General features: G+C 37.8%; 1 protein-coding gene across 3 annotated transcripts in view; it reads right to left on the bottom strand.

Annotated features, from left to right (window-relative positions):
* Positions 1-666: 666 nt before the first annotated feature.
* Positions 667-22,597, bottom strand: part of fmn2b (formin 2b) — a 287,893-nt gene continuing 265,962 nt past the window's right edge. For all 3 annotated transcript variants that reach the window (XM_039737958.1, XM_039737959.1, XM_039737960.1), the window contains 2 exons: positions 5,005-5,086; positions 667-2,842 (listed from right to left, as the gene is read on the bottom strand). In XM_039737958.1, the coding sequence (XP_039593892.1) occupies positions 2,816-2,842; positions 5,005-5,086 (109 nt within the window). In that variant the 3' untranslated portion in view covers positions 667-2,815. The remainder of the gene's footprint in view (positions 2,843-5,004; positions 5,087-22,597) is intronic.

Genomic DNA, 22,597 nt, shown 5'->3' with positions numbered 1-22,597 from the left:
TTGGGCAGGGGTCACAGCCATCCATCATACCCCCCATGTATTTCTTCCACAGCAGCAACATCTTCACTTCAGTCTCAAGTTTTAATTTTGGAAAAATGTAATGTTTGGACAAAGATCTGGGGAATACGGAGGGGTGCGAAGCAACAACTACATGACTTTTGATCAAAAACTCTTTGACAAAATGGTGTGGGGTGCAGTGCTGTCACGGTACAAAATACAGTTTAGCGGGTGCCACTGCTGCGGCTATTTCAATCCTCATGCTTTCCAGTAGATGCTTCAACAGTTGAATGCAACATCAATGATTAACAGCCTGTTCACGAGGAAGAAACTCTTTACAAACGAGTCTGTCAGTGACGAAAAACACAATCATCATCATCATCATCTCTTAGAAATCTGTCCTGGTGTCTTAGAGAAGAATGGGGAGAAAAAAGTCACCCGCACAACTGTACCCTAGGCTCCAGAATTAAGCACTTGATGAACTCGGCGAACTGATTAACCGGCCTGTAGGTGTACAATACCAAACAGCCCCCTACTCCTGTGCTATCGACCGATTTAGTTTTCGGTCCCCGAAATGTAAAATGTGTGAGCACTTTCTGTGTTGGTCAGCTTCTTTGTCGTCATGTGTCGCAGGTTCATTAAACATTTTTCAGATAGGCAAAGCTAGAATATTATTTCTCATTTTATTTTCTTATAAATCACATTTGGATTGAAAAAGTCCAATTAGAAACACTTATATTGCACATGATGCAAAGTCTTTAGAGTGATACAGTATAATACATATGGGGCACAGATGAGTTCTGAAAACTAAAAACATGCTAGTTTACACTTACATAAAAATAAATTAAATCTGTTACATAAAGATGTAATTAATACTACATTACATGAATAAAATCATTGAACATACAGCATTTAAAAATAACATTTCAGCAAACAACTGCTAGATAATAATACATTTTACCTGTGGTCTTCCAGAAGACATAAGTCATACAAAAACCGTCTTTGACTGAAAACAAAAGGGCACCATGGAGAGAGAATCTGTGGACACCAGTCCCAGCCTTCACGTCTACTGTACAGCACATACAACCCCACGCCCTGCATACTGCGCTGCTTTTGTGGGATCACAAATACAAAATCTTTTAGGCATCTTTTGTTAAAGAAGAAAACAAAAAAAAAAAAACAAACAAAAAAAACAATCAGCCAGGCAAATGCAAGTGAAGCTCTTCTGGCTCGCTCAATCAGCACACAGACCTTTCTTCGTCATTGTAAGAAACATCATTTTGGCCAGACTATCAATTTATTTACTAAATCCATTTCTGTATTTTTTTTTTTAAACAGCACTTTGATTAAAAAAAATATTTTATAGAAAATAGAGTTTGATAATACATTCCTATGCAAGGAAACAGTTCTTTGCAACAAAATAATATTTTCTGTTGCAGTCAATAGAATAACATCTCAGCTTTATGTCCTGCTTGTTGGGAAGGTGACAGGTGGATTGTAAAACAAAGAGAAATAGTTTCATTTTTTTTTGTGTGTTTCACTGTGCCCAACAAATTATTCCCTTCATCAACGGTGACAAAAATAAAAGGCATGATGTGATTCAGAGGAACGTTTCTGTACTGATGGATATCAAATAACTGATATGGTTATCATTAAAATAAGGGCTGACATGTTGGGATTTTATCTGGAGCTCATTTAAGGTAACTTTTTAAGCTCATAAATAAAAGGCTCAGAATTTTTTGAAGTTAATTTCATACGTTTGTGCAATATGTGATTAGATACTTAATACTTCATAAAAATAAACAAGAATGTTATAATACATGAAAAGCACTTTCAAGAATCTACTCATATTACACACACTGAAATGTTTCTCTCTTTTGACTTGAGATCACAAATGAGCTTTGGAAACCCTTCAGAGGCCTTTCAGCAATAAAGTGCACTGAAGTTAGAGATTCGGCATCTCCATAGACTCCTGTTGCGCTGTACTAGACTGCATAAAAAAAAAAAAAACTGTTAAATTCCATGAGACATAGTATATTCCAAAATGAATCCTAAAACCTGAGCCTCGATCTGCGGTGCAAGTTAGGAAATGAGCGACATGACACTGAATGTGAAAGGCTGCCTTTGAAAGATACGACTTCACCCACCTAACAAATACAGTGGCAACTTTAAAAAACAGAAAGGATCACAGCGCTCTTAATACTCATCATAAACTTGAGGAAATAATGCATCTTTATAATCTTCAGCACAGATGCCTTGACATCCCTCTGTTGTGATATGTCATTTGTTACTTACTGTACATGCATTTTTGTAAAGTAAAAAAGAAGAAAAAAAAAAAAATCTACCACTCAGTTAACAAGGATGAGGCGTTTGATCTGAATTGGCTACCACTAAGTCATAAATATTGCTTAAAATGTCCAATGACATTGCAAATCAAGCTGTTAAATCACTTTAGCATTAGGAAGAATTGTATAATCTGCATCGAAGAGAAGTCAGTTGCATGGAGTCTGTGATGAGAGAACCCAAGTAGCAGCAACAAGAAGAATTATCGGTTAGAACACAGTCCTCCTCATCGCTACGTCAGTTTGGCTTCAGCATTCGCTGCTGTGTACTCTGCATTGGCTGTCTGAAGATGTCAGACTCTTGTCTTTAAAGGTTTAGGACATCTTAATAACTCTCTAGTTAAAAACATCATTATTCGTAACAAAACAAACAAACAAACAAACAAAAGAAGGAGAAGTGCCAATGTTTCCATTTCCTCATGGTATCAGTGCCCTTCAAAAGTAGGACTTGAGTTTTTCTGAAATGTTCTAAAAAATTAAATTTTCATGCTCAGTTTGGCTTTCTGAAAAAGAAACAAAAAAATGAGTGTGACAATCAGAAAAATAGATATATTAAAAAAACAGAACTACATAGTCAATGATAAAATGGCCATCTTTAGAATGGGCAATAAGGAGTACTAAAAGCAATGTGCTAACTCAAAGACTCTCTAAACCAGGGGCTCTCAAAGTCGGTCTGGGGGGTCCACGGTGGCTTCAGGTTTTTGCTTCAACCAGATTCATAATCAGTGACAACAACTGCTAACACTGATCTCAATTACAGTAATTACCTTGTATTTTTGTCTCTTCTCATATTCTACATTCAGAAAGCACTGCAGCACGACTTTTACATTTATAAGACATTTACAAATATTTCTGTTTTTTCTATAGATTTAAATGCTTAACTCTCTTTTGTGGCTTTCATTATATTTCCCCACTTTCCCTGTGCTGTTTGCTCCCTTCATTGTATCTTATTATTGACAATTAAAAACAAGCAGAGCGGACACCCAGGCAAACACTGAATCATACTTTAGCGTTAGATCCACTAATTAGAAAACAAACAATGGATTAATTAAACAATTAGAACACCCAGAAAAACAGAATGAACATCAAGATGAAAATACTGTTAAAAAGAAAAAAAAAATACAGGGTGTCCCAAAAGTCACTATACACTTTTAATAAAGTCCTAAAAATTACACAACTGAGTTTATTAATATTTCTAGCACCAACAAAGGAATTGTTGCAGTTTTACTTGCTAGGATTGCCATCACGTTCCAACGCCTTGAAGACTAGTTGTCTACCTCCACACGAGCGGCTCCATTTTCAACAACTTTCAGCCACCTCTGAATGCAATCCTCTCTGATGTTTTGCATCATCGCTTTCCCGACTTCACTGCAGGCCGTGTGGATTCTTTCCTCAAGCTGTGACAAGTTATGGGGCTTAATGGCATACACCTTGCTTTTGATATAGCCCCACAAAAAAAAGTCACAAGGTGTAAGGTCAGGGGAGCGTGGAGACCATTCAAGGTTCATGCTCGAGAATTTCTGCTGGGTTTGATTTTCCCCAAATTCGACAGTTGTGTCGGTTAACCCGACCAGAGAGATAAAAGATAGACTCATCGCTGAACCATACATTTTCCAAGAGCCAAGGGTCATTTTGGTAATGGTGTAGGAGTGATTCACACATTTCCATTGTAATGGGCAGCTGGCCGGGACACTTCCATAAGGGAAGGACCATGGGGAATGAGCTTACATGGGGCAATACCTCCCCCGGAACGACAGAGGGCAGGCCCCTGGCTTGCTACAGTACCATGGAGCAGGGAAGCTTAACTCTGCTGCGGCCCATATCCACTGCCAGGGGGCGTGTGGACAACGGCTGAGCCCTCCTGTGCAGGGCTGCCATCACACACGGAAGCGCAGCCGGAAGGTGATCATGGAACAGCAGGTGCTCTATAAAAGCAGACAGTCGGGAAGAAGGAAGACTGAGCTTGCTGGGAGAGGAGTGGAGGCAGCCAAGAAAGAAAAGAAGAGAAAGAAGGGACCAAGTATTGTGTGCTGGTGCTTATGTACTGTGCTGTGGGGAGCAGGGTGAAACGCTCCCCAATTACAAATAAAAGGTGAGTTGTGTGGCAAAGTCGTGTCTGCCTGTCTGTGTCAGTGACGGCAGCTGTATGTGCCCTAGGGGTTTCACACCATATAACTGTCTAGTACTTTTTAATAAATATAAATACTGTATATATATATATTTTTTTTTTAAACCAAACGCAGTTTTCTAATTTCTGCATTTTTCCCCCAATACACAGAATCTGGGTAATAACAGTTCATTTAATTATCCCGGGATTCCAACAGAAGCTGGTTGGAACAAAAACCTGCAGCTACAGGGGGTCCCCAGGACTGACGTTGAGAAGCTCTGCTCTAAACTGTAAAACCCATGGATGAAATTGGTCTGTTATTGAAGAACGCAATGCCTAATTTTCCCCAGAAGTTGAAGCACAATTCTAATAATGCAAAACCGCCTTAAATAAAACAAGGCTTTGGTCAGAGTTAGATTTTAAAAAGATCTGCGAAGTTTTAAACTGCTCACTTGCACATTCCTGCTGCACAATACTAACTAGTTGGTAATAACATGGGGACGCTGAAGAGATCTTCATGCAAGGGGTAGAGTGAGAAGCCAACAGTAACTGACTTACTATTCCAGAGTCGTGTTTTGGCCTGACGTTGTAGGACGCTTTTTCTTTTGCCTGCCGAAAACCTTCTTCAGCTTCTCGTAGCCTAGAAAGACAGAATACTTTTGTTTTATTTTGGTTTGCAAAGCACAACTTCCAACCATTAAATGTACCTGGCCTTTTTACTCCGGTTCAGTTCTGTTAAGTTACAACACATGATATTGACACCCACGGGCGTCGTAGTGGGGGGGAAAAGAGTAATGATTACTCAGGGCCCACCGGGGGGCTCAAAGCCTGCAATGAAAAGGACATGTGACAGACAAGGATTGAGAGCAAGGGGCCCACAGATACTGTGTATGCATGGGGCCCAGAGTTCTGTGCTGCACCCCTGTTGACACCTCATTAAACATTATAGTACTTAAAGTGCCAGACTTTCACAAACCATGCCAGACATCGTATTCTTCTCAAAACTGTTGTTTTAGTCAAAACTCAAAGATATTGTATAAGCAAGTTGCTGGCAATTCATAACATGTTCAAAATGATGTTAGTAAAAGCTTCATTGTACAAAGTACCAGTGACAGGGATATGAATATATCTGTGTTTGCAAAACTAAGTTCAGAATAGGTACAGTACAAAAGCAACACAGTGGTGGCCACACGCTTTTCAATCACCAGCTTCTTTAAGTGTAGTGGGGTCATTTACATTTATTTGTTTAGCAGACGCTTTCATCCAAAGCGACTTACAAAAGAGGTCAATATAAATCGAGTAAACATCAGTCTGATGGATTACGAGGAAATAAGTGTTACAGCACAAGCATACAAAATTAAGAACTAGAGATAAAGAACTCAGAACAAAATAAAAGCAACAATTCCTAGATAAAAAAAAACCTAACAACTAATGTTAATCAGACAAACAAAAAATACAAATGAGAGTCGTCAAATGTTTGCTAAACAGATTGAAAGAGTCAGCAGTTTAGATTGAGGTGGGCAGCTTGAGCCATCAGCCAGGAGCTACACGTGAAAAGCCTGGACTGCGATTTGACACCATGTAGAGGTGGCATCTCCAGGCACCATTTGTCAGCAGCCCCCTGAAGCGTCTCCATTTCACATATTGTATTGTATATACAGTAGGTGCAGACCCACTGAGTAACCTGCAGGTATGCATCAAGAATATGAACTTAATAGGAAATATATAGTGTAGTGAAATGGAGAAGAGTGACATGTTAGCTTCTGCTTTTTCATGATTAAGATCAACACATATTAAATAGGATCAAGCATATAAAGTAGATATAACTATAAAATAACTCACTTGCCGTCTCATGGTGTGTTGTTTTGATCAAATGAAACAGTAATACAGTAAAAGGAAACCATATCAACTGATTTTTGGGCTATTAAAGAGCAAAAGCAAAACAACCCCAACTGGTGACCACCTGCCCCGCAAAACACTCATGACAGGTAATTAAACACAATGGGTATGGGTGTAAACTGGCTGGACACACACACACACACACACACACACACACACACCCATGCAAAGTAGAGCAGTGGGGGAAAAAGAAAAAAAAAAAAAGAGAAAAGGTAGACAGAAGAAACTGCCACAAGGAGCTAACCAAACCCTGCCCTTTATTAACTAAGCAGCATAAACCCCGTTGTGGACAGTACAGCGAGAAGAGTTCTTAAACTTTCTGCATCTCTGATCATCAAGGATAAGATTATAAAACGAAGACCTCCAGATTGCAGGAGACACAAGGGCAGGAGATTTCCAACAAGAGCTAAAAGCAATTTAGCTGCAAATGTTGCAGACATTAAAAGGCTCTACTGAGAGAGAGAGTGAGAAAGGGAAAGTGAGGAAAGAGAAGAAAGGTCTAGGAGGAGCTTGAGGGCACAAAGGAATGGCAAAAGAAAGAATTGTAGCGAGGTTTTCAGCCACATAGTGCCAGAGGGCCACAGCCAGAGTACATTCCCAGAACATGTGGGGCAAAGTGGCGGGAACTTTAAGAGGCTAAAGATGACATGGGGAATCTAATTCTAGTCTCATTAGGGAACGTCTCTTTGGTGTAGGGTACAGTCTATGAACACATTTAAATTGTGTGTGCTGGTGATTAGTATTTTTAGAGCAATTTTTGATATTTAGAAAGAAGGTTTGCCAGCATAATGAAGAGGATGGGGAGAGGTCTGTTAGCAAATTAGACATTACTGGGAGAGTTTTGAGGGAAGCTTTGAGGCAGAGGGAGTAGAAAGTGACCCAAGATAGTTATTAAATATTCTGTATCATGCATAGCTCTACAATCTAGTGTACACTTTCCATTGGTATCCTCACCCACAGTGATACACATGCACTGATACGGATGACCAAGCATTTGCACATACTCACTATTTGTACACCACCAGTGTTAGCAGATGACATCTGGCATGTGACTTTTTTTTTTTAATGTAATAAATGGCCTATTGTCATCAATCATTAAACTTGCTTTCACAAATTATAACCTCAATCTTAATTGAAAAGGAATTCACAAAAAAAAAAAAAAAAAGACTTTTCAGAAAAAAGTTCAAAACACGAATAAGGCTCAACATTAACACTTGCCAGGTAACCACTGACCATCTTTTTGAGACCCATGGCTACCACCAAGAAGGTCAACTGCTTTAGTGATGCCCCAATTTCTCGGCAGTAGGTCCGAAATGGCCAGTTTTTGCTCATTATGCGTTATCAGCAGATGGGCATATAACTTGTCAATTGCTAGTTGGTTTTACAATAAAAATGCAAGCAGAGTTTATGTGCACTGTACCACATTGTCTGGCTTTCCTTTATATGAGTAAAGCAAATAAAAAAAGTGTAATGACCAGCTGCAGTGCAAATGTGTGAGAGCCGCGTGTGCATCTAACAGGAATGCTAAGAGTCGCCTTTAACTCAGAGAGACAAACGTGAAGGGCTGAAAAAAATCGTACAAAAACTGCAACCTCCACAATGGCTGCTGTGTGGAAGTATGTTAACGTGTGTGAAAATGAAGGATATACTTACTACCTGTAACATGTACCAAGAGAACGTCGGCCATGATGGAACTAAAGTGACGAAATTATGCACTACAAACTTAATTTACACCCAGACATTTAAAGTTTCATTACATACATAACAGGGTTCTTCAGGCACATTTGTTTGCTACGTTTTGATTGTTGCCTCAAAGTACTACAATGTTAATTAAATGAATTAAACAATAAAATTGTTCAGTAGTAATAGTTATTTTAATTTTGAATAAGAATCATTAGTTCAGACTTAATAAATCAACATGTAAGAGAAATGCTGCTGAATATTTTAGAAAAAAGGACCTAAAACTGAAGGTGATCAGAAAGAAACGACACGCACAAGTGTCTGCTTTTAGATTTATTTTGCATGCTGGTTTTGATCTGCGGATTTATGTCAAAAGTATGAAAAAGTTTTCATTTTGATGGCTTCGGGGATGGCATACCAAAGCCAGTAATATTTTAATTTATTTGTACAGAGTATTACGTAAAGCCAGATTATATTCCAAAGTTTCACTGCACTTGAAATAAATGATGTATTCCATAGCATTTTGCCATAAGTCTTAAAAATAACCATTTTGCACTTTAAACTTTAACTGCTAATTAAGTAGCGCTTTAACAGTAAAATGTTTTTTAACAATTGTTCAATAAACTCAATTACACACTCTGATTCTAGGTTTCTGCGGTGGGTTGGCACCCTGCCCAGGATTGGTTCCTGCCTTGTGCCCTGTGTTGGCTGGGATTGGCTCCAGCAGACCCCCGTGACCCTGTATTCAGATTCAGCGGGTTGGAAAATGGATGGATGGATTCTAGGTTTGATTAGGAATGGGTGTGCACAGAGACGGAATTCTGACACTGTTACGAGATATTTTAGATTGAACTGCTATAAAGCAGTAGCTAGCTGGCATATAATGGCGCAGCATCTTAATTACTCTAAATGTAGACTGTCAAAAATGGTAATCACATTTTAAGTTTCGGCAACCTAAAGTTGATGCCGGCTTGCCAAGCCTGGCGACTGCTTTTAAATGTTAGTGTTGAATTCTGCATGAAGTCAACATACCATCTCAGAGCCATTTATAACATACTAAGATAAAAAACACATTTTTGAATATATTAATTTTCAAACTGTTCTTAGAACAGAAAAACAAAAAATATCCACTCAAATGATTGTGAAGGAGTACTGTGCCACTGCATTCTCTGCCATCCTTAGCCATTCCAGGAAGCCGTAGTTGGGCTCCTTAAGCAGTCTTAGAACCCCAGAGTCATCACTCTGCTGACTCACAAGCTTTATTTGTGGATTGATTTTAAAATTGTATAATCTTAGAAAAGTAAGACATAAAGTACAACTCATCATTTTAGGTTAGGGCTACTCTATTTGGCAATTATACCACAGTAAAACTTTCTCTTTATTGTAGAGGAAGTAATCTACTGGAGTGAAACAATGACTTTAAAGAAGAATGAACACCGATTAGCATTTTAGTAGAGAACACTTTTACTTTACTATGGGAGGTTATAGTAGACTATTCCTCCGTGTAAAATATGCTGTGAATATTTCATTGTGATTTAATTGTTTGATATCAAGCTTGAATATTTTTTGATTTACAGTGTTGACCAAACAGCAAGGAGCAGCACAGTTTTCTTGGAGTATCAGACATTTTATTTGGCCTTCATTGTAAGTTTAAACAGGAGGAATAAAATGTAAATTTTACTTCATTTAAAATGGCAACATATTAATGAAAAAAAAACACAAAAAAGTATTCAGAAGAACGTTAGCTACTGTAAATAATGAAATAATTATTAATTGTTGTACCATAATAATAATTCATGGAATAATCAAAATAAACCTGTGAGACTCAATAAAAAGGTTAGATAAGATCACCTCATTCATGTCGTAAAATGCAACAAATAATAATAATACATTTAATTGTACCTTTCCAGACAGTCAAAAAACACATTAAAAGATAAAAATCATAAAACAGTACAATTAAGTTAATTAAAATAACTAAATAAACATTCACATAGTAAAAATACAATAAAATAAGTGATGAGAACAATCTGAAAAAAATAAAATCTATGCCATTGAGAAAGTAATTTTGAAAAGGTGAGTTTTAAGGTAGAAGAAAGAAAGACGCATAAAGCATAACTGAAAAGCCAACCTTCCATGGAAGGGACAAGAAAAAGGCCAGAAGCAGAAGATTAAAGTGAGCGGGTCAGTGTGTAATCTTCTAAAAGTTCTTTTAAGTAAGTATGAGCCTGATCATGGACTGCTTTGTTCATGAGGACAAGATCTCAAAGTCCATACAGTACTTAACTGGAAACCAATGGAGTTTGTACAGAAGAGGTCTAAAGCATCAATAAGCCTCGTTTTGACGCAATAAGCATGCTGGCATGGCTTGTATACACGTTTAGTTTAGTTGGGATACAAAACAATAAAGCATTACCGCAGTCGAGCCTTGGTGGACAGTGAAGTATTACACAGGTGATAAAAGGCAGCACATGATAGTGTTAATGTGAGACTGAAAAGTGAGAGTGTGGTCAAAAACACCACCAAGGTTCTCGAATTGAGGGGGTAAAGGGGTATCATCAATACTTGTAAATTTTGAGATGGTAGCTTTAGAGCCCACAAGAAGGATTGCATACTTGGCACAATTAAGCTTGAGCAGATGATGCTACTTCCAAATTTTAATAGCATGGAGGCAAATAAGGAAAGATAACAATCCTGAGATGGTTTAGTAGAAATATAAAGCTGTATGTCATCAACATAAGAATAAAACTGAATACAATGATGATGCATAACTGAACCAAGGGGGTGGAAGTAATAAAAAGCAAGGGGTTCAGCACTGAACTCTGTGGCACAAATCTACTGTATTAGTTAAGCAAGACTGAAACTGAAACAGACGTTCCAATAATAGCGTGTGAGAAATAGAGTCAAATACCAAACTAAGACCAAGAAAGGATAAGTATACTTGGCAGTCTGGAATCGGCAGCTTGAAGCAGATCAATAACATGATGTCTGCCGTCCTTTCAAATTTGATTTGTGAATTCTTGTCATATGGACCTATTATTTTCAAAGGGAATTAATATATACTCAGCAAAAAAAGAAACGTCCCTTTTTCAGGACTGTGTATTTCAACAATAATGTTTTAAAAATCCAAATAACTTTACAGATCTTCATTGTAAAGGGTTTAAACAATGTTTTCCATGCATGTTCAATTAACCATAATCAATTAATTAACATGTACCTCTGGAATGGCCGTTAAGACCTTAACAGCTTACAGAAAGTAGGCATTTAAGGTTACAGTTCTAAACGCAGGACACTAAAGACACTTGTCTACCGACTGTGAAAAACACCCAAAGAAAGATGCCCAGGGTTCCTGCTCATCTGCGTGAACGTGCATTAAGCATGCTGCAGGGAGGCATGAGGACTGCTGATGTGGCTAGGGCAATAAATTGCCATGTCCGCACTGTGAGATGCCTAAGACAGCACTACAGGGAGACAGGAAGGGCAGCTGATCATCCTCGCAGTGGAAGACCACGTGTAACACCACCTGCACAGGATCGGCACATCCGAATATCACACCTGCGTGACAGGTACAGGATGGCCACAACAACTGCCCGAGTCACACCAGGAACACACAATCCCCCCATCAGTGCTCAGACTGTCCGCAATAGGCTGAGAGAGGCTGGACTGAGGGCTTGTAGGCCTGTTGTAAGGCAGGTCCTTACCAGACATCACCAGCAACAACGCCGCCTATGGGCACAAACCCACCTTCGCTGGACCAGACAGGAGTGGCAAAAAGTGCTCTTCACTAATGAGTCACGGTTTTGTCTCACCAGGGGTGATGGACGGATTCGTGTTTATCGTCGAAGGAATTGAGCACGTCTGGGACCTGTTGGATCGCAGGGTGAGGGCTAGGCCATTCCCCAGAAATGTCCAGGAACTTGCAGGTGCCTTGGTGGAAGAGTGGGGTAACATCTCACAGCAAGAACTGACAAATCTGGTCCAGTCCATGAGGAGGAGATGCACTGCAGTACTTCAAGCAGCTGGTGGCCACACCAGATACTGACTGGTACTTTTGATTTTGAGCCTCCCTTCATTCAGGGACACATTGTGAAACATTTTTAGTTTATGTCTTATGGTGTTGACTCTTTTACTGTTCATACAAATATTTACACATTAAGTTTACTGAAAGTAAAAACAGTTGAAAGTCAGAGGACGTTTCTTTTTTTGCCGAGTATAGTTTATCCCAAACCATGTAACTAATATTTGGTCAAATTAATTCAACAACATTTGGTTTTGGCTGTGCTGCACAAGTGGTTGATTTTTGAGCTGTTTCAGCCGTGGGTTAAATCTGCTATTAGACTCTGGTGCCTTGGGAATGAACATATTAGGACATAAAGCCTTCAATGAGGACAGAACAATCATCAGAAGGTGACAGTATGCTAAGCTCTATGAAAATTAAGCAGTATACTGTTGGGAAAACTAAAGTTTAAAAATTCAACTAGTGAAGACAGCTGCTTGGACTAAATGCATTGGGGTTACCAACAAAAAATACTGTACATATTGAAAATAAGAGGAAGGAATGAAGAAAACTGTGTAACTCATGTACCCAAGTAGATGTAAAACAAAAATATCTGATATCATTAGTAGTCTTTCAGACGTCTAATGATGACAAAGCCATGATGACCAAATGTTCATAATTTCTTTGACAAATTCCATCTGTTAGTTTGCCCTGGGAAAAAGCTTAATGAACACATACACAACCAAAGTACAAAGAAAAATTCAAAACACTGAAAATTTAAAAAAAAAAAAAAGCCTGGATTTTATACTAGAAAGTTAAAAACAGAAAACACAAAAAATTCTGTAGTCAAAAAAATACACATTGTGCTGCTACATGCTAATGATAAAATGATTTCCAGCTAAAATAGAAAAACTGGAAGCTTCTTGTAGGTTCAAATAAATTGACCTAAATATTAACATTTCAGAAATTCAAACTAGTGGAAATAGCTAACAGCCTAATTAAAATGAATTTTCTAAAAGGTTTTCTAATATGACTAGGAAGTATGTGATAACTGAATCTGTCAGAAGATATCATTAGACAGGAAAATGGCTCAGTAAATTTATGGAAATGGCCTGCCTCATCATCATTTGGTCTTTTAACACTTGACTGCCTTGTCTATTATAAATGGGTTTACTTTAGCCTGCCTTGGAGAGATGCGCAGAGGTTATCTTTCGTTCACACAGACTAATTTGATCTGACAGGCTTTCATGTATCAAAGTTCCCTAATCTTGCTTTTTAGAAGTTAGTAAAGCAAAAACAGTCCTTTTTCTAAACGTTCATCACTTTGTATGATTTCATGTGTCAAGGAGAGGCTTAGCAATGAAACAGACATGTCTGCTTAACTGTTTAGCATTTCAGACTTAATCAGATTTAAATTTAGTCTTTCCTTTACTGACTGTCAAACAAATGCCAGTGAATCGTTTGTACTATAACTGGGTCATCTACCATCCCAAAAATAAAATTTGTTAGGATTCAAAAAGCCATGGAAACTTTAAATGAACTCATAAAACAGAAGGGTTGCTGAGGTACAACTAATCCTCCACACAGAATGACAGGCTCTAAAAGTGGATCATCAATCTTTAAAAAAGCAAACGGTACAACACTATCTACTCCTCTTCTCGTTTTAAACTGCAGAACAAGTTACCTACCCCAAATACTGAAAGGCTGAAAGCCTGCCTATAGCAATAGTTTAAAAACTATGTCTACTTAACACTAGAATTACCAGAGCCTACGAAAAACTCGTAAATCCGTCCCACCTTAAATTGCTTCTTAAAATCGTTCACAGCTCTCCACCAGCGTCTTTTGTCATCTAAATGTGCTGATAAAAATCAGGCTGCAGAGCAGCCGGCTATTCCATCCCCCTATCGACTTGCACAAACTTCTCCCAGCTCATGCCTTGATTGATTATCTGGGAGTGAAGTGGAGTTTTAGAGTGGAAATAATAGATCACAATTGTTGTGTTAGATTTGTACCTTCTGTGAAAATATTTCTTTTGATATTTGGACTTCAGGCTTCATACATTATATAGTTTATGCCTACATTTTGTCATCTACTACTAGAATATAAAAAACGTTTCTGTTTTAACAATGTGTTTACACAGATTACTGTAGAAACGGAACACACATGAAATGCGTGTGTTCCAAACAACGATCTATTATTTCCACTCTAAAACTCCACTTCACTCCCAGAAAATCAATCAAGGCATGAGCTGGGAGAAGTTTGTGCATGTTCTAAGTCGATGGGGGGATGGAATAGCCAGCTACTTGCAGCTTTTCTTTTATCAGCACATTTAGATTAACAAAAGATGCCGACGGAGAGGTGAGAACGGTTTTAAGAAGCGATTTAAGGTGGGGCGGATTTACGAGTTTTTTCGTAGGCTCTGGTAATTCTAGTGTTAATAAAATATAAAGTGATCAAAAACAAACTAATGTGTGCAATACAGACAAGTGCAACAGTAAAAATTGGAATGTTGACAAAAATGTGTAGATACTGAATGATCAATAGTTGGCAGCTGGTTATATAGATAACCTCCGCTAGCACACCACACAGAGGATTGTGTACTATATCATGGGTGAGAAGACAACAGTCAATGCGTGTAACTGCATCACAGAAATGGGTCTTCAGAAGCAGTAGTTGAACCTTTGTTTGGCATAGGGCATAAAAACTTCATCATGCCTCAAAAGCATGTGGTTATGGGAGGGTACGTCTGTCACCAGCACTTTTAATAAAGACAATTATCTGACTGTGATCCCCATTCAGGAAGAACTGATGGACTTTTCAGAACTGCAGAAAGAAACTGGATGAAGTGAAGTCAAAGGTTTCACCAAATTTAACACAACAAATTACAGCTTTCTATTGCTTTAAGTATGGTTTCCTTAATGCATCCTTACAGAAATTCTCTGTTTGGACACCTTGGCAAAATGGGAAATCATTGGTGGTGACTGATGAGAAAACAAACATTTACAGTCTGTTGACTGTACCCAGTAGTAGTTTCAGATATAGTTTTGATTTTTTTAACCTAAAGCCGATACCAAACATTACATGACCTCTAGTCTTTGAGAATGTCAGACTTGTTGACTGCAGTTGTATACCTTGTTGCCGGACCATTGTAAATTTACACAATGGAAAATTGCTGGCCATGTCACTTTTAGAGACTGTGTGCTGTCCTTCCAGCACAGTCATGCTCATTTCTTTTTGAGGCAACCAACAACATGCTGCCCGATGTAGCTGGGGCTGCACACAGGGATAACAGGTGTGGTGAGCTCAGCCATAAATCTTGCCCATTTTTTCTGTTCTGTTTTAGTACATAAAACATGAGACATCAAACAGGCAAGCTTCTCCTCCATTTGCGAGGTCTAAAACACCAGCTTTCCTTATTCCTCGTTACAGCAGTATAGGCATTGAACTTCCACAAGAGCAATCACTGGTTCTCTGCGTTCACACACACACAGCCTACGACTAAAGACAAAGATGAGACTTGTTTGATTTTGTCAGAGCAAGTTGCAGATTAGTTGGAATGAGTTGCTGGGCATGTCACATTACGCAACTGGCTTTTACATGAGCATGCCACCAACTGCCTCCAGCTCGATAAAATTATGCGAATGAAGCTTGCAACTGAAAATTGCTCGGAAAAAGTCGTCTGTGACAAGGTTTTTAGGCACATATGAAGCTTTTTGATTCTAAAATTGGGGTTAAATGAGTTTAAATTACCACTTTATTAATTTCAGTTTTTCTCATTTAAATGTTGTTTTTATAAATTATGAGTCAAAGTGCCAGAAAACTTGAATAGTATAATTTACATTTCTTATATTAATATAATGATCTAACATCATATACTTACCGAGGGATAGAAAAAAATGAGATTTTTTTTTTTACTATAATATATACAGAATCTACCATTCAAATAATCAAATTGCGCTATGAAACTTTTTTGAAATGTTTTTTCTGTGAAGTAGTCCAAAAGCCAATTAATGTAACTACTGTAACTGCCTGATTACAATAACCACAAATCGCCACACAGTGGTATAACTAATGAAGACCGTAAGCTAGTAAATGTTGTCCTATTATATAAAAACCACAATTAGGCCAATCCTAGGAACTATAACCCAGTAAGCTTAATATGTATCGGGGTAGAATAATTGACACAATTATAACAAAAAAAAAAAAAAATCAGGAGTGGTCTCCCCTAGACTTTCTCATATACTCAGAAATGGGGATGGATATTTGAGGAGTAAACCACAAGACAATGATTAGATTTTTATATTAAGTACATTAAAGAACCATCAACAACAAATCAAACACAAAATATTGTTTACGTAAAGCAAAAACATTCTCAAATATGTATTACCATTTTAATGTCAAATGGAAAATTGCAATTATCTTTTTGAAAAAAATGCAAAGGAACTAAAAATGCTTAGAATGTGGTACTTTACCATAATATGATATGAAATGATCGGATTTTTAATATTTTTTGTAATATGTTTCAGGTAAAGTAATACTTCCGGTTAGCGGAAATAGCTCAAAAGTTGTTAGAAATCTGCCTTTTGTACCTAATGCTCGTATGCAAAATTTGGTTGACCTAAATTAAAGCGTTCTCAAGTTATCATGTTTACACACACACACACACACACACACACACACACACACACAGCTGTAATTCCAAAAATGGTATTTTTGGACCCTGGGAGGTCTAAACCGTTGAGATTAATCAAAATTGAATTTTTGGAAGATTCTAATATTTTCCCTATACTTCGTATATGAGAAAGTAAAAAAGAATGACCAAGAAAGGTCAAAGTATGGGTTTAGTAATGAGAAGTAAATGCAGGCTCAGACAGGGGAGACTACACTTCAATAACACGCCACAATTCTATGGTGAGGCAACAAAGGCATTTGATGACATAGGTAAATACAAAACTATCTGGATTTCCCTGAGAAGTTAGGAGTCAAATTAAAATGAGTGGAAGTTCAAGGTAAGGTGTGTAAATAAAAGTAAAACTGGTTCAAAGAAAACTTTTTCTGAATTGGATAATGCTACAAGTGGTGTCCCTGAGAGATCAGGGCTACAGCCACTGCTCATAGTTTGCGTAAATGATCAGAATAAAAACTTAAGCTCGTTGGTTACAATGAACTACGTGGTATGGCAGATATCCAAGAGTCTGCAAAATCATTACAGATACATCTGAACAGAATTAATATTTGGGCAGATATGTCAATGATGAAATTTAACATAAATGTACTGTAGGTTACCATAATCAGAACGTAAAAACATGACATCTGAATACACAACCAAGGGTGAGAAATTTCAATGCACATTTTATAAGGATGACTTAGGAGTCATAGTCACTGTCCACGTCCCAACATGTACAAAAGCCATTAAGAAAACTAATATGATGCTAGATTACATAGCTTGATATATCAAGTACCAATCAAGGGAACTACTGCATACAACACACTAGTGAGGCCTTATCTGGAATACTGTGTGAAGTGCAGGTCTTCATATTACAAAAACAAAATGCAGCACTAGGGAATATCAAGAGGAGAACCATTAGGCTGATTCTGGTTGAAATATTGAATAATAAAAACTACAGGTAGCATCGCAGACAGTAGAACTTTGTGGAGCACTAAAACTTAATTGGATGAAATGTTCCAAACTTTAGGTGAACAGAGACAGAAAAGATATCATGAACTCTTGTCAAAATTGCTTTTATATTCTTATTGGCACGTATTTCCTTGTTGATTCTAAATATTGAAGAATGTTATGAATCATTAGTGGTACTGCATCCTGCACCAATCTACTTGCCCTGTGCTTAATGTGATCCAAGTGCATTTTGGACATTTAGATAGGTTATTAATCACGATGAGGCGACAGATCTGTAGTAATTCAGAAGGGAGACATCAGCTCTCCTAGTAATATGCATTAAATTGGCCATTTCAAAGCAGTTTGGAATTCTTATTGGCTTAAATAGAGATTAAAATATCTGTAAAATAGGAACAGGATGACAAGCACAAAACTTGAATATTCACGTTGAAACAATGTCAAGCTTAGCTGCTTTTCTGCATGCTGAGTAGACACCATACACTATTTCTCCTGATTGATAAAGGATAGCTGAAGACAAACATTTGATTGTTTCTGCTCAGCGGCTGCTTTGTCTTGTTTTGAATTTCAGACAGTCGTGGAGTCATCAGTTGACACTGTACACTTCTAGACTGCACCTAGTGATCACAATATGAAGAGCTTCTAATTATTTACGCTTAAAATATTTACCACTAATCTTAATGGTTGAAGCTACAGAGAGAGAGAGAGAGAGAGAGATATAATACAGAGTCCCCAGTGCAAACTTTATCTGATATGAGAACACAAACACAGTCTCACAAAAAGCAAATACACAAGGGTTGGGGATGTGTAAGAATGAGAAACCATCCAGCAGACACCTGGGGCCTCATGTATAAAAGGTGCGTATGCACAGAAATGTTGTGTAAGAACGTTTCCGCGTTCAAATCGCGATGTATAAAACCTAAACTTGGTGTAAAGCCACTCATATTTCCACGGTCTCTCATACCCTGTCGTATGCAAGTTCTCCGCTCGGTTTTGCAGACTGGCGGCACCCAGCGTCAAAGCAGTGCTACTGCTCCTGTATAGTTACCCTTTCTTTCTTAGATCCACATTCCTGACGAGGCTTTATAAATACACTGAAAATAACTGCATATTGTTTATTAGTGTAATGCATCTGATTGTAATTAACCTGTAACAATATAATGGTCCAGGGAATAGCCATAGTATTCCAAATACCATAACTTCTTTAGCGTTGTTACTCTCACTGCACCTTCGTTTTCTTCTTCCAGCTGCTCCCGGTAGGAGCATATTACTCTCACTGTACCACTCGGAGTATTTATATCACCATATCTGAGTGGGGAATCACAGCAGCAGCTGATCGGAAAGAGAATTATCGGTATACAGCATCAAGCACACGCTGCCTCAGCCACAGCAAAACATTTCAAAGCCTTTCCCGCACGGACCTTGCGGTTCAGAAACAGTTTCATCCCAAGAACTATAAACACAGTCAATTAATTGCTCCTTGTAGAACTGTTTGTACTTACAAGTACAATTACCCCACTGTAAACTTGCACTAGTTATAATATTGCACAACCTGTGCCACTTTATAAAGCGTGTATTTACATATAATGATGATATCATTTTTAAGATGAAATGCAGCAAAATATGTTGCTTATATTATACAGATAAAACTTGAACTTCATTTAAAATATTCTGTATTGTTAATAATTAAACATGTGAGGACACGGTGCTACAGCGCTAGCAAGTTCACTATTGTTCCTGCCTCGCGCTGTATATTTGCTGAGGCTGGCGTGATGCTGGAAGGATAGATGGATAGAATAATTAAACACGTACTATGAAGATATTTCAAATTTCCTTAAACGTTTTGAAGAATAATCATTCTGAGCTTACAGCTTTCTTTTCTCCAGCTTAATGAGAGTAGTGTTTTTGTTTTTTTTTCCCTGTCCTCTTGGCTATCTGACTTTATCACCGGACTAATCCTTAGAGACTTGCATTTAAATATTGCATGGAAAGACAATACCCTTGATCACATCAATTTTTTTTTTTTTAACTTATTCAATAATATTCTTAACTAATCTTTTTTCTTTTCTTATAACTTCCTCTTTGACATCCTGTAAAGCATTTTCAGCTACATTGTATGAAAATGTGCTATATAAATAAAAGTTGTTGTCGTTGTGTGCAGTCTTGAGACATGGATCAACACTTGGCAACACTCTTGGTTTGAAACACTGACATATTCTGTAAATTTTAAAGCTTTTCTTTCCACGTTGGACCTCTATTATTCACTTAAAATTTAAAGCTCACGAGCAAGCAAGGTATTTAAAACTTATGAAAAGTGCTTCACTTTAGAAAACAGTTTTATGTTAATATATATTCTGGCACTGAATATAGGCACTGTATACTGAGCACAGTGCAATGAAGATATCAGCATGTAGTGGGATTAAGGCTGCACTCAGAAGAACACCACAGAACTCCCTGAGAAGATTAAACAAACGCTACTTGATAATCAGGTACCCCAAATCAGGTAAGCAGCTTGTGAGGTAACAAACATCTCTGAACCATGTGTTAGTTAACAAAAAACACAAGCCACACACTGAACGTTCATCTGATGGTTCAGTCCAGTCCATAAAGTACACAGAAAGAACATCTAATTGTGTTGCAGAGGCCAGTGTCACACATCCCTGTTTTCTGTAACACTTTATATGGTTGTTTATAACTGAGCCATGGCAGTTACTTTGTTCGTGGGTAACGGATGAAGGTAGCTCCATACTTAACAAGCTGAAAGTCAAATTCTGAACACTTGCTCTGATGTTTAACAGAGTTTGTCAATAACTATAAAAATGGACTGCACAAATACAGAATGCAACAAGATTAAAAAGCGCAAAACACTTTAGTCTGCAAGGACAGATACATAATTACCATGGTTTCCTGTTGGTTTATGACTATTAAAATGATAAAGTTCATTTATTAAAACAATTGTATATATTTTAAAACTAGATACTGTCACACATGTGCGAGTAGAAGGAAGCCGAGTGGACCAAGTGGAGGTAACCTGTCAGGCCAGGGGGTGGCAGGGTGCATTAATCCTACTTCCGTTATCTTTGCAGGCTAGAAGTGGGAAAACCTACCAGACGCAACTTCATTGATGTTGAGTCCGGTCCTGGCGTCATAAACATTGTCACTTCCGGTCCTATGGACTATGTCACTTCAAGTTCCGGGCCACAGAGGACGCTGCTTCCAGTTCGTGCCAGAGAGGACGCCACTTCTGGTTTTGACTTATAAAGCCGACATCATTCAGTTCAATCTGGGAACTCAACCAAGCAACATTGCTTATGTTTCTATTACCCAATTGCAGCCACGGATAATATACACAGGTGGCTGTCCCAAACCTTTTTTTGTGTGTTGAGACTGATTTTTACAATATGAAAGGTTATCGACAACAGAGTTTGAGTTTGGCTGGCAGCTCCTGCTTTATAAGGAAAATATTGCCAGAGAAACATTCAGCTTCCCAGAACAAAAAAGAAACAAATTAACTTCATGGATAAATCTATATATTACATAAAATAGCTTACTTAAACATATTAACTACTGGTTACAGGTAAATTAAACTAAAAATTCAGCATCTGGCATTAAAAGTTAAATAAAAAGTTTTGTTAGCACAGATCTATTTTGCCATTAAAAATTCCACTTTTCTGCTGACATTTAAATGTTTACATACTGAAGAGTTATAGACTTGTTAACAACATTTAGATTGGGGTTAAAGATCTGGTGCAGTCTTAGGAGCCAGACAATCAGTAGCAAGTTTATTTAAACACCACTACATAGTAAAAACACTTTTGGAGTCATTTTTTAAATAATGACTCCTATGAGGGTTATGTTTCTACTTCAGTACCTAAATTATATGCCATCATGTTGGCTTAGCCTTGAAGTTCATCGGTCTGCATACCGCTTTTTTTTTTCTTTTAAAAAAAAAAAAAACAGAAATGCCAAATATGGCATGCTTTGAAGAAGCAATTACCCTTTAAGACAATTTTCCTTTACAATCAGCAAGAACAAATGGGGATGCGAGTTACTCAATATTACCACTGACACCTTGCTGAAGTAACAATAATCATCTTGCTCCATGGGCACAAAAATGCATAGAATTCAACATGTATGTATGAGTATGCACTCTCTTTGTATATACTAATTGCATGCACATATAAACAAACACATCAGGGGTATATACTAAAAAATAATTTATGGAACAGTTTTATCCAATAACTCATCAAATGGTAGCCTGAATTCTGTCAGGATATTCACTTTCACAACATCAAAGACCATCTTGCTTAAGATCTTTGAATCTGCATGAAAACCTGCCTCCAGATTTGCTTCTGTCAGCACGGTTACCTTTCCCTCCCTACAGTATACACCTGGGGTCTTCAAAATTAGTCCTGAATGGGCAAGAGTGGCTGCAGATTTTCATTCATTGCTTCTTAGTTTGAAGCGAAGTATTGCTGCTATTAGGGCAAGTTTTTTAGGTCTCAATTTCAATAATTATTTTATATAGTGCTTTTCTAATCTACTCAAACCACTACATAGGCAGTGTGGAACCACTTCAACTACCATCAATGTTTAATATCCACTTGGATGATGCGATGGTAGCCATTCTTATCCCAAAATTCTCACCATGGATTATTTATTAGGTGGTAAAGGGCTGAGACAGATGGTTAGCCAATAAGGAACAGGGGAAGATAGCAGGCCAGATTGGACAGGCCTGAGATGGGCAACTTTTCCACGACATTAAGAAATAATTTACTCTTTAGGCAAGATGCCCAGGGATCTTAGGACCACAAATAGTCAGGACCTCAGTTTTATGCTTCATACAATGGATGGCACCAATTTTTACGACACCGTGTCCCCATCACTGCACTGGGGCATTTGGATCCACACACAGACCATGGGGTGAGCATCCCCTGCTGGCT

The sequence above is a fragment of the Polypterus senegalus genome, chromosome 16, assembly GCF_016835505.1.
Source record: "Polypterus senegalus isolate Bchr_013 chromosome 16, ASM1683550v1, whole genome shotgun sequence".
NCBI lineage: Eukaryota > Metazoa > Chordata > Cladistia > Polypteriformes > Polypteridae > Polypterus > Polypterus senegalus.
This window is presented reverse-complemented; position numbering and strand designations above follow the sequence as displayed.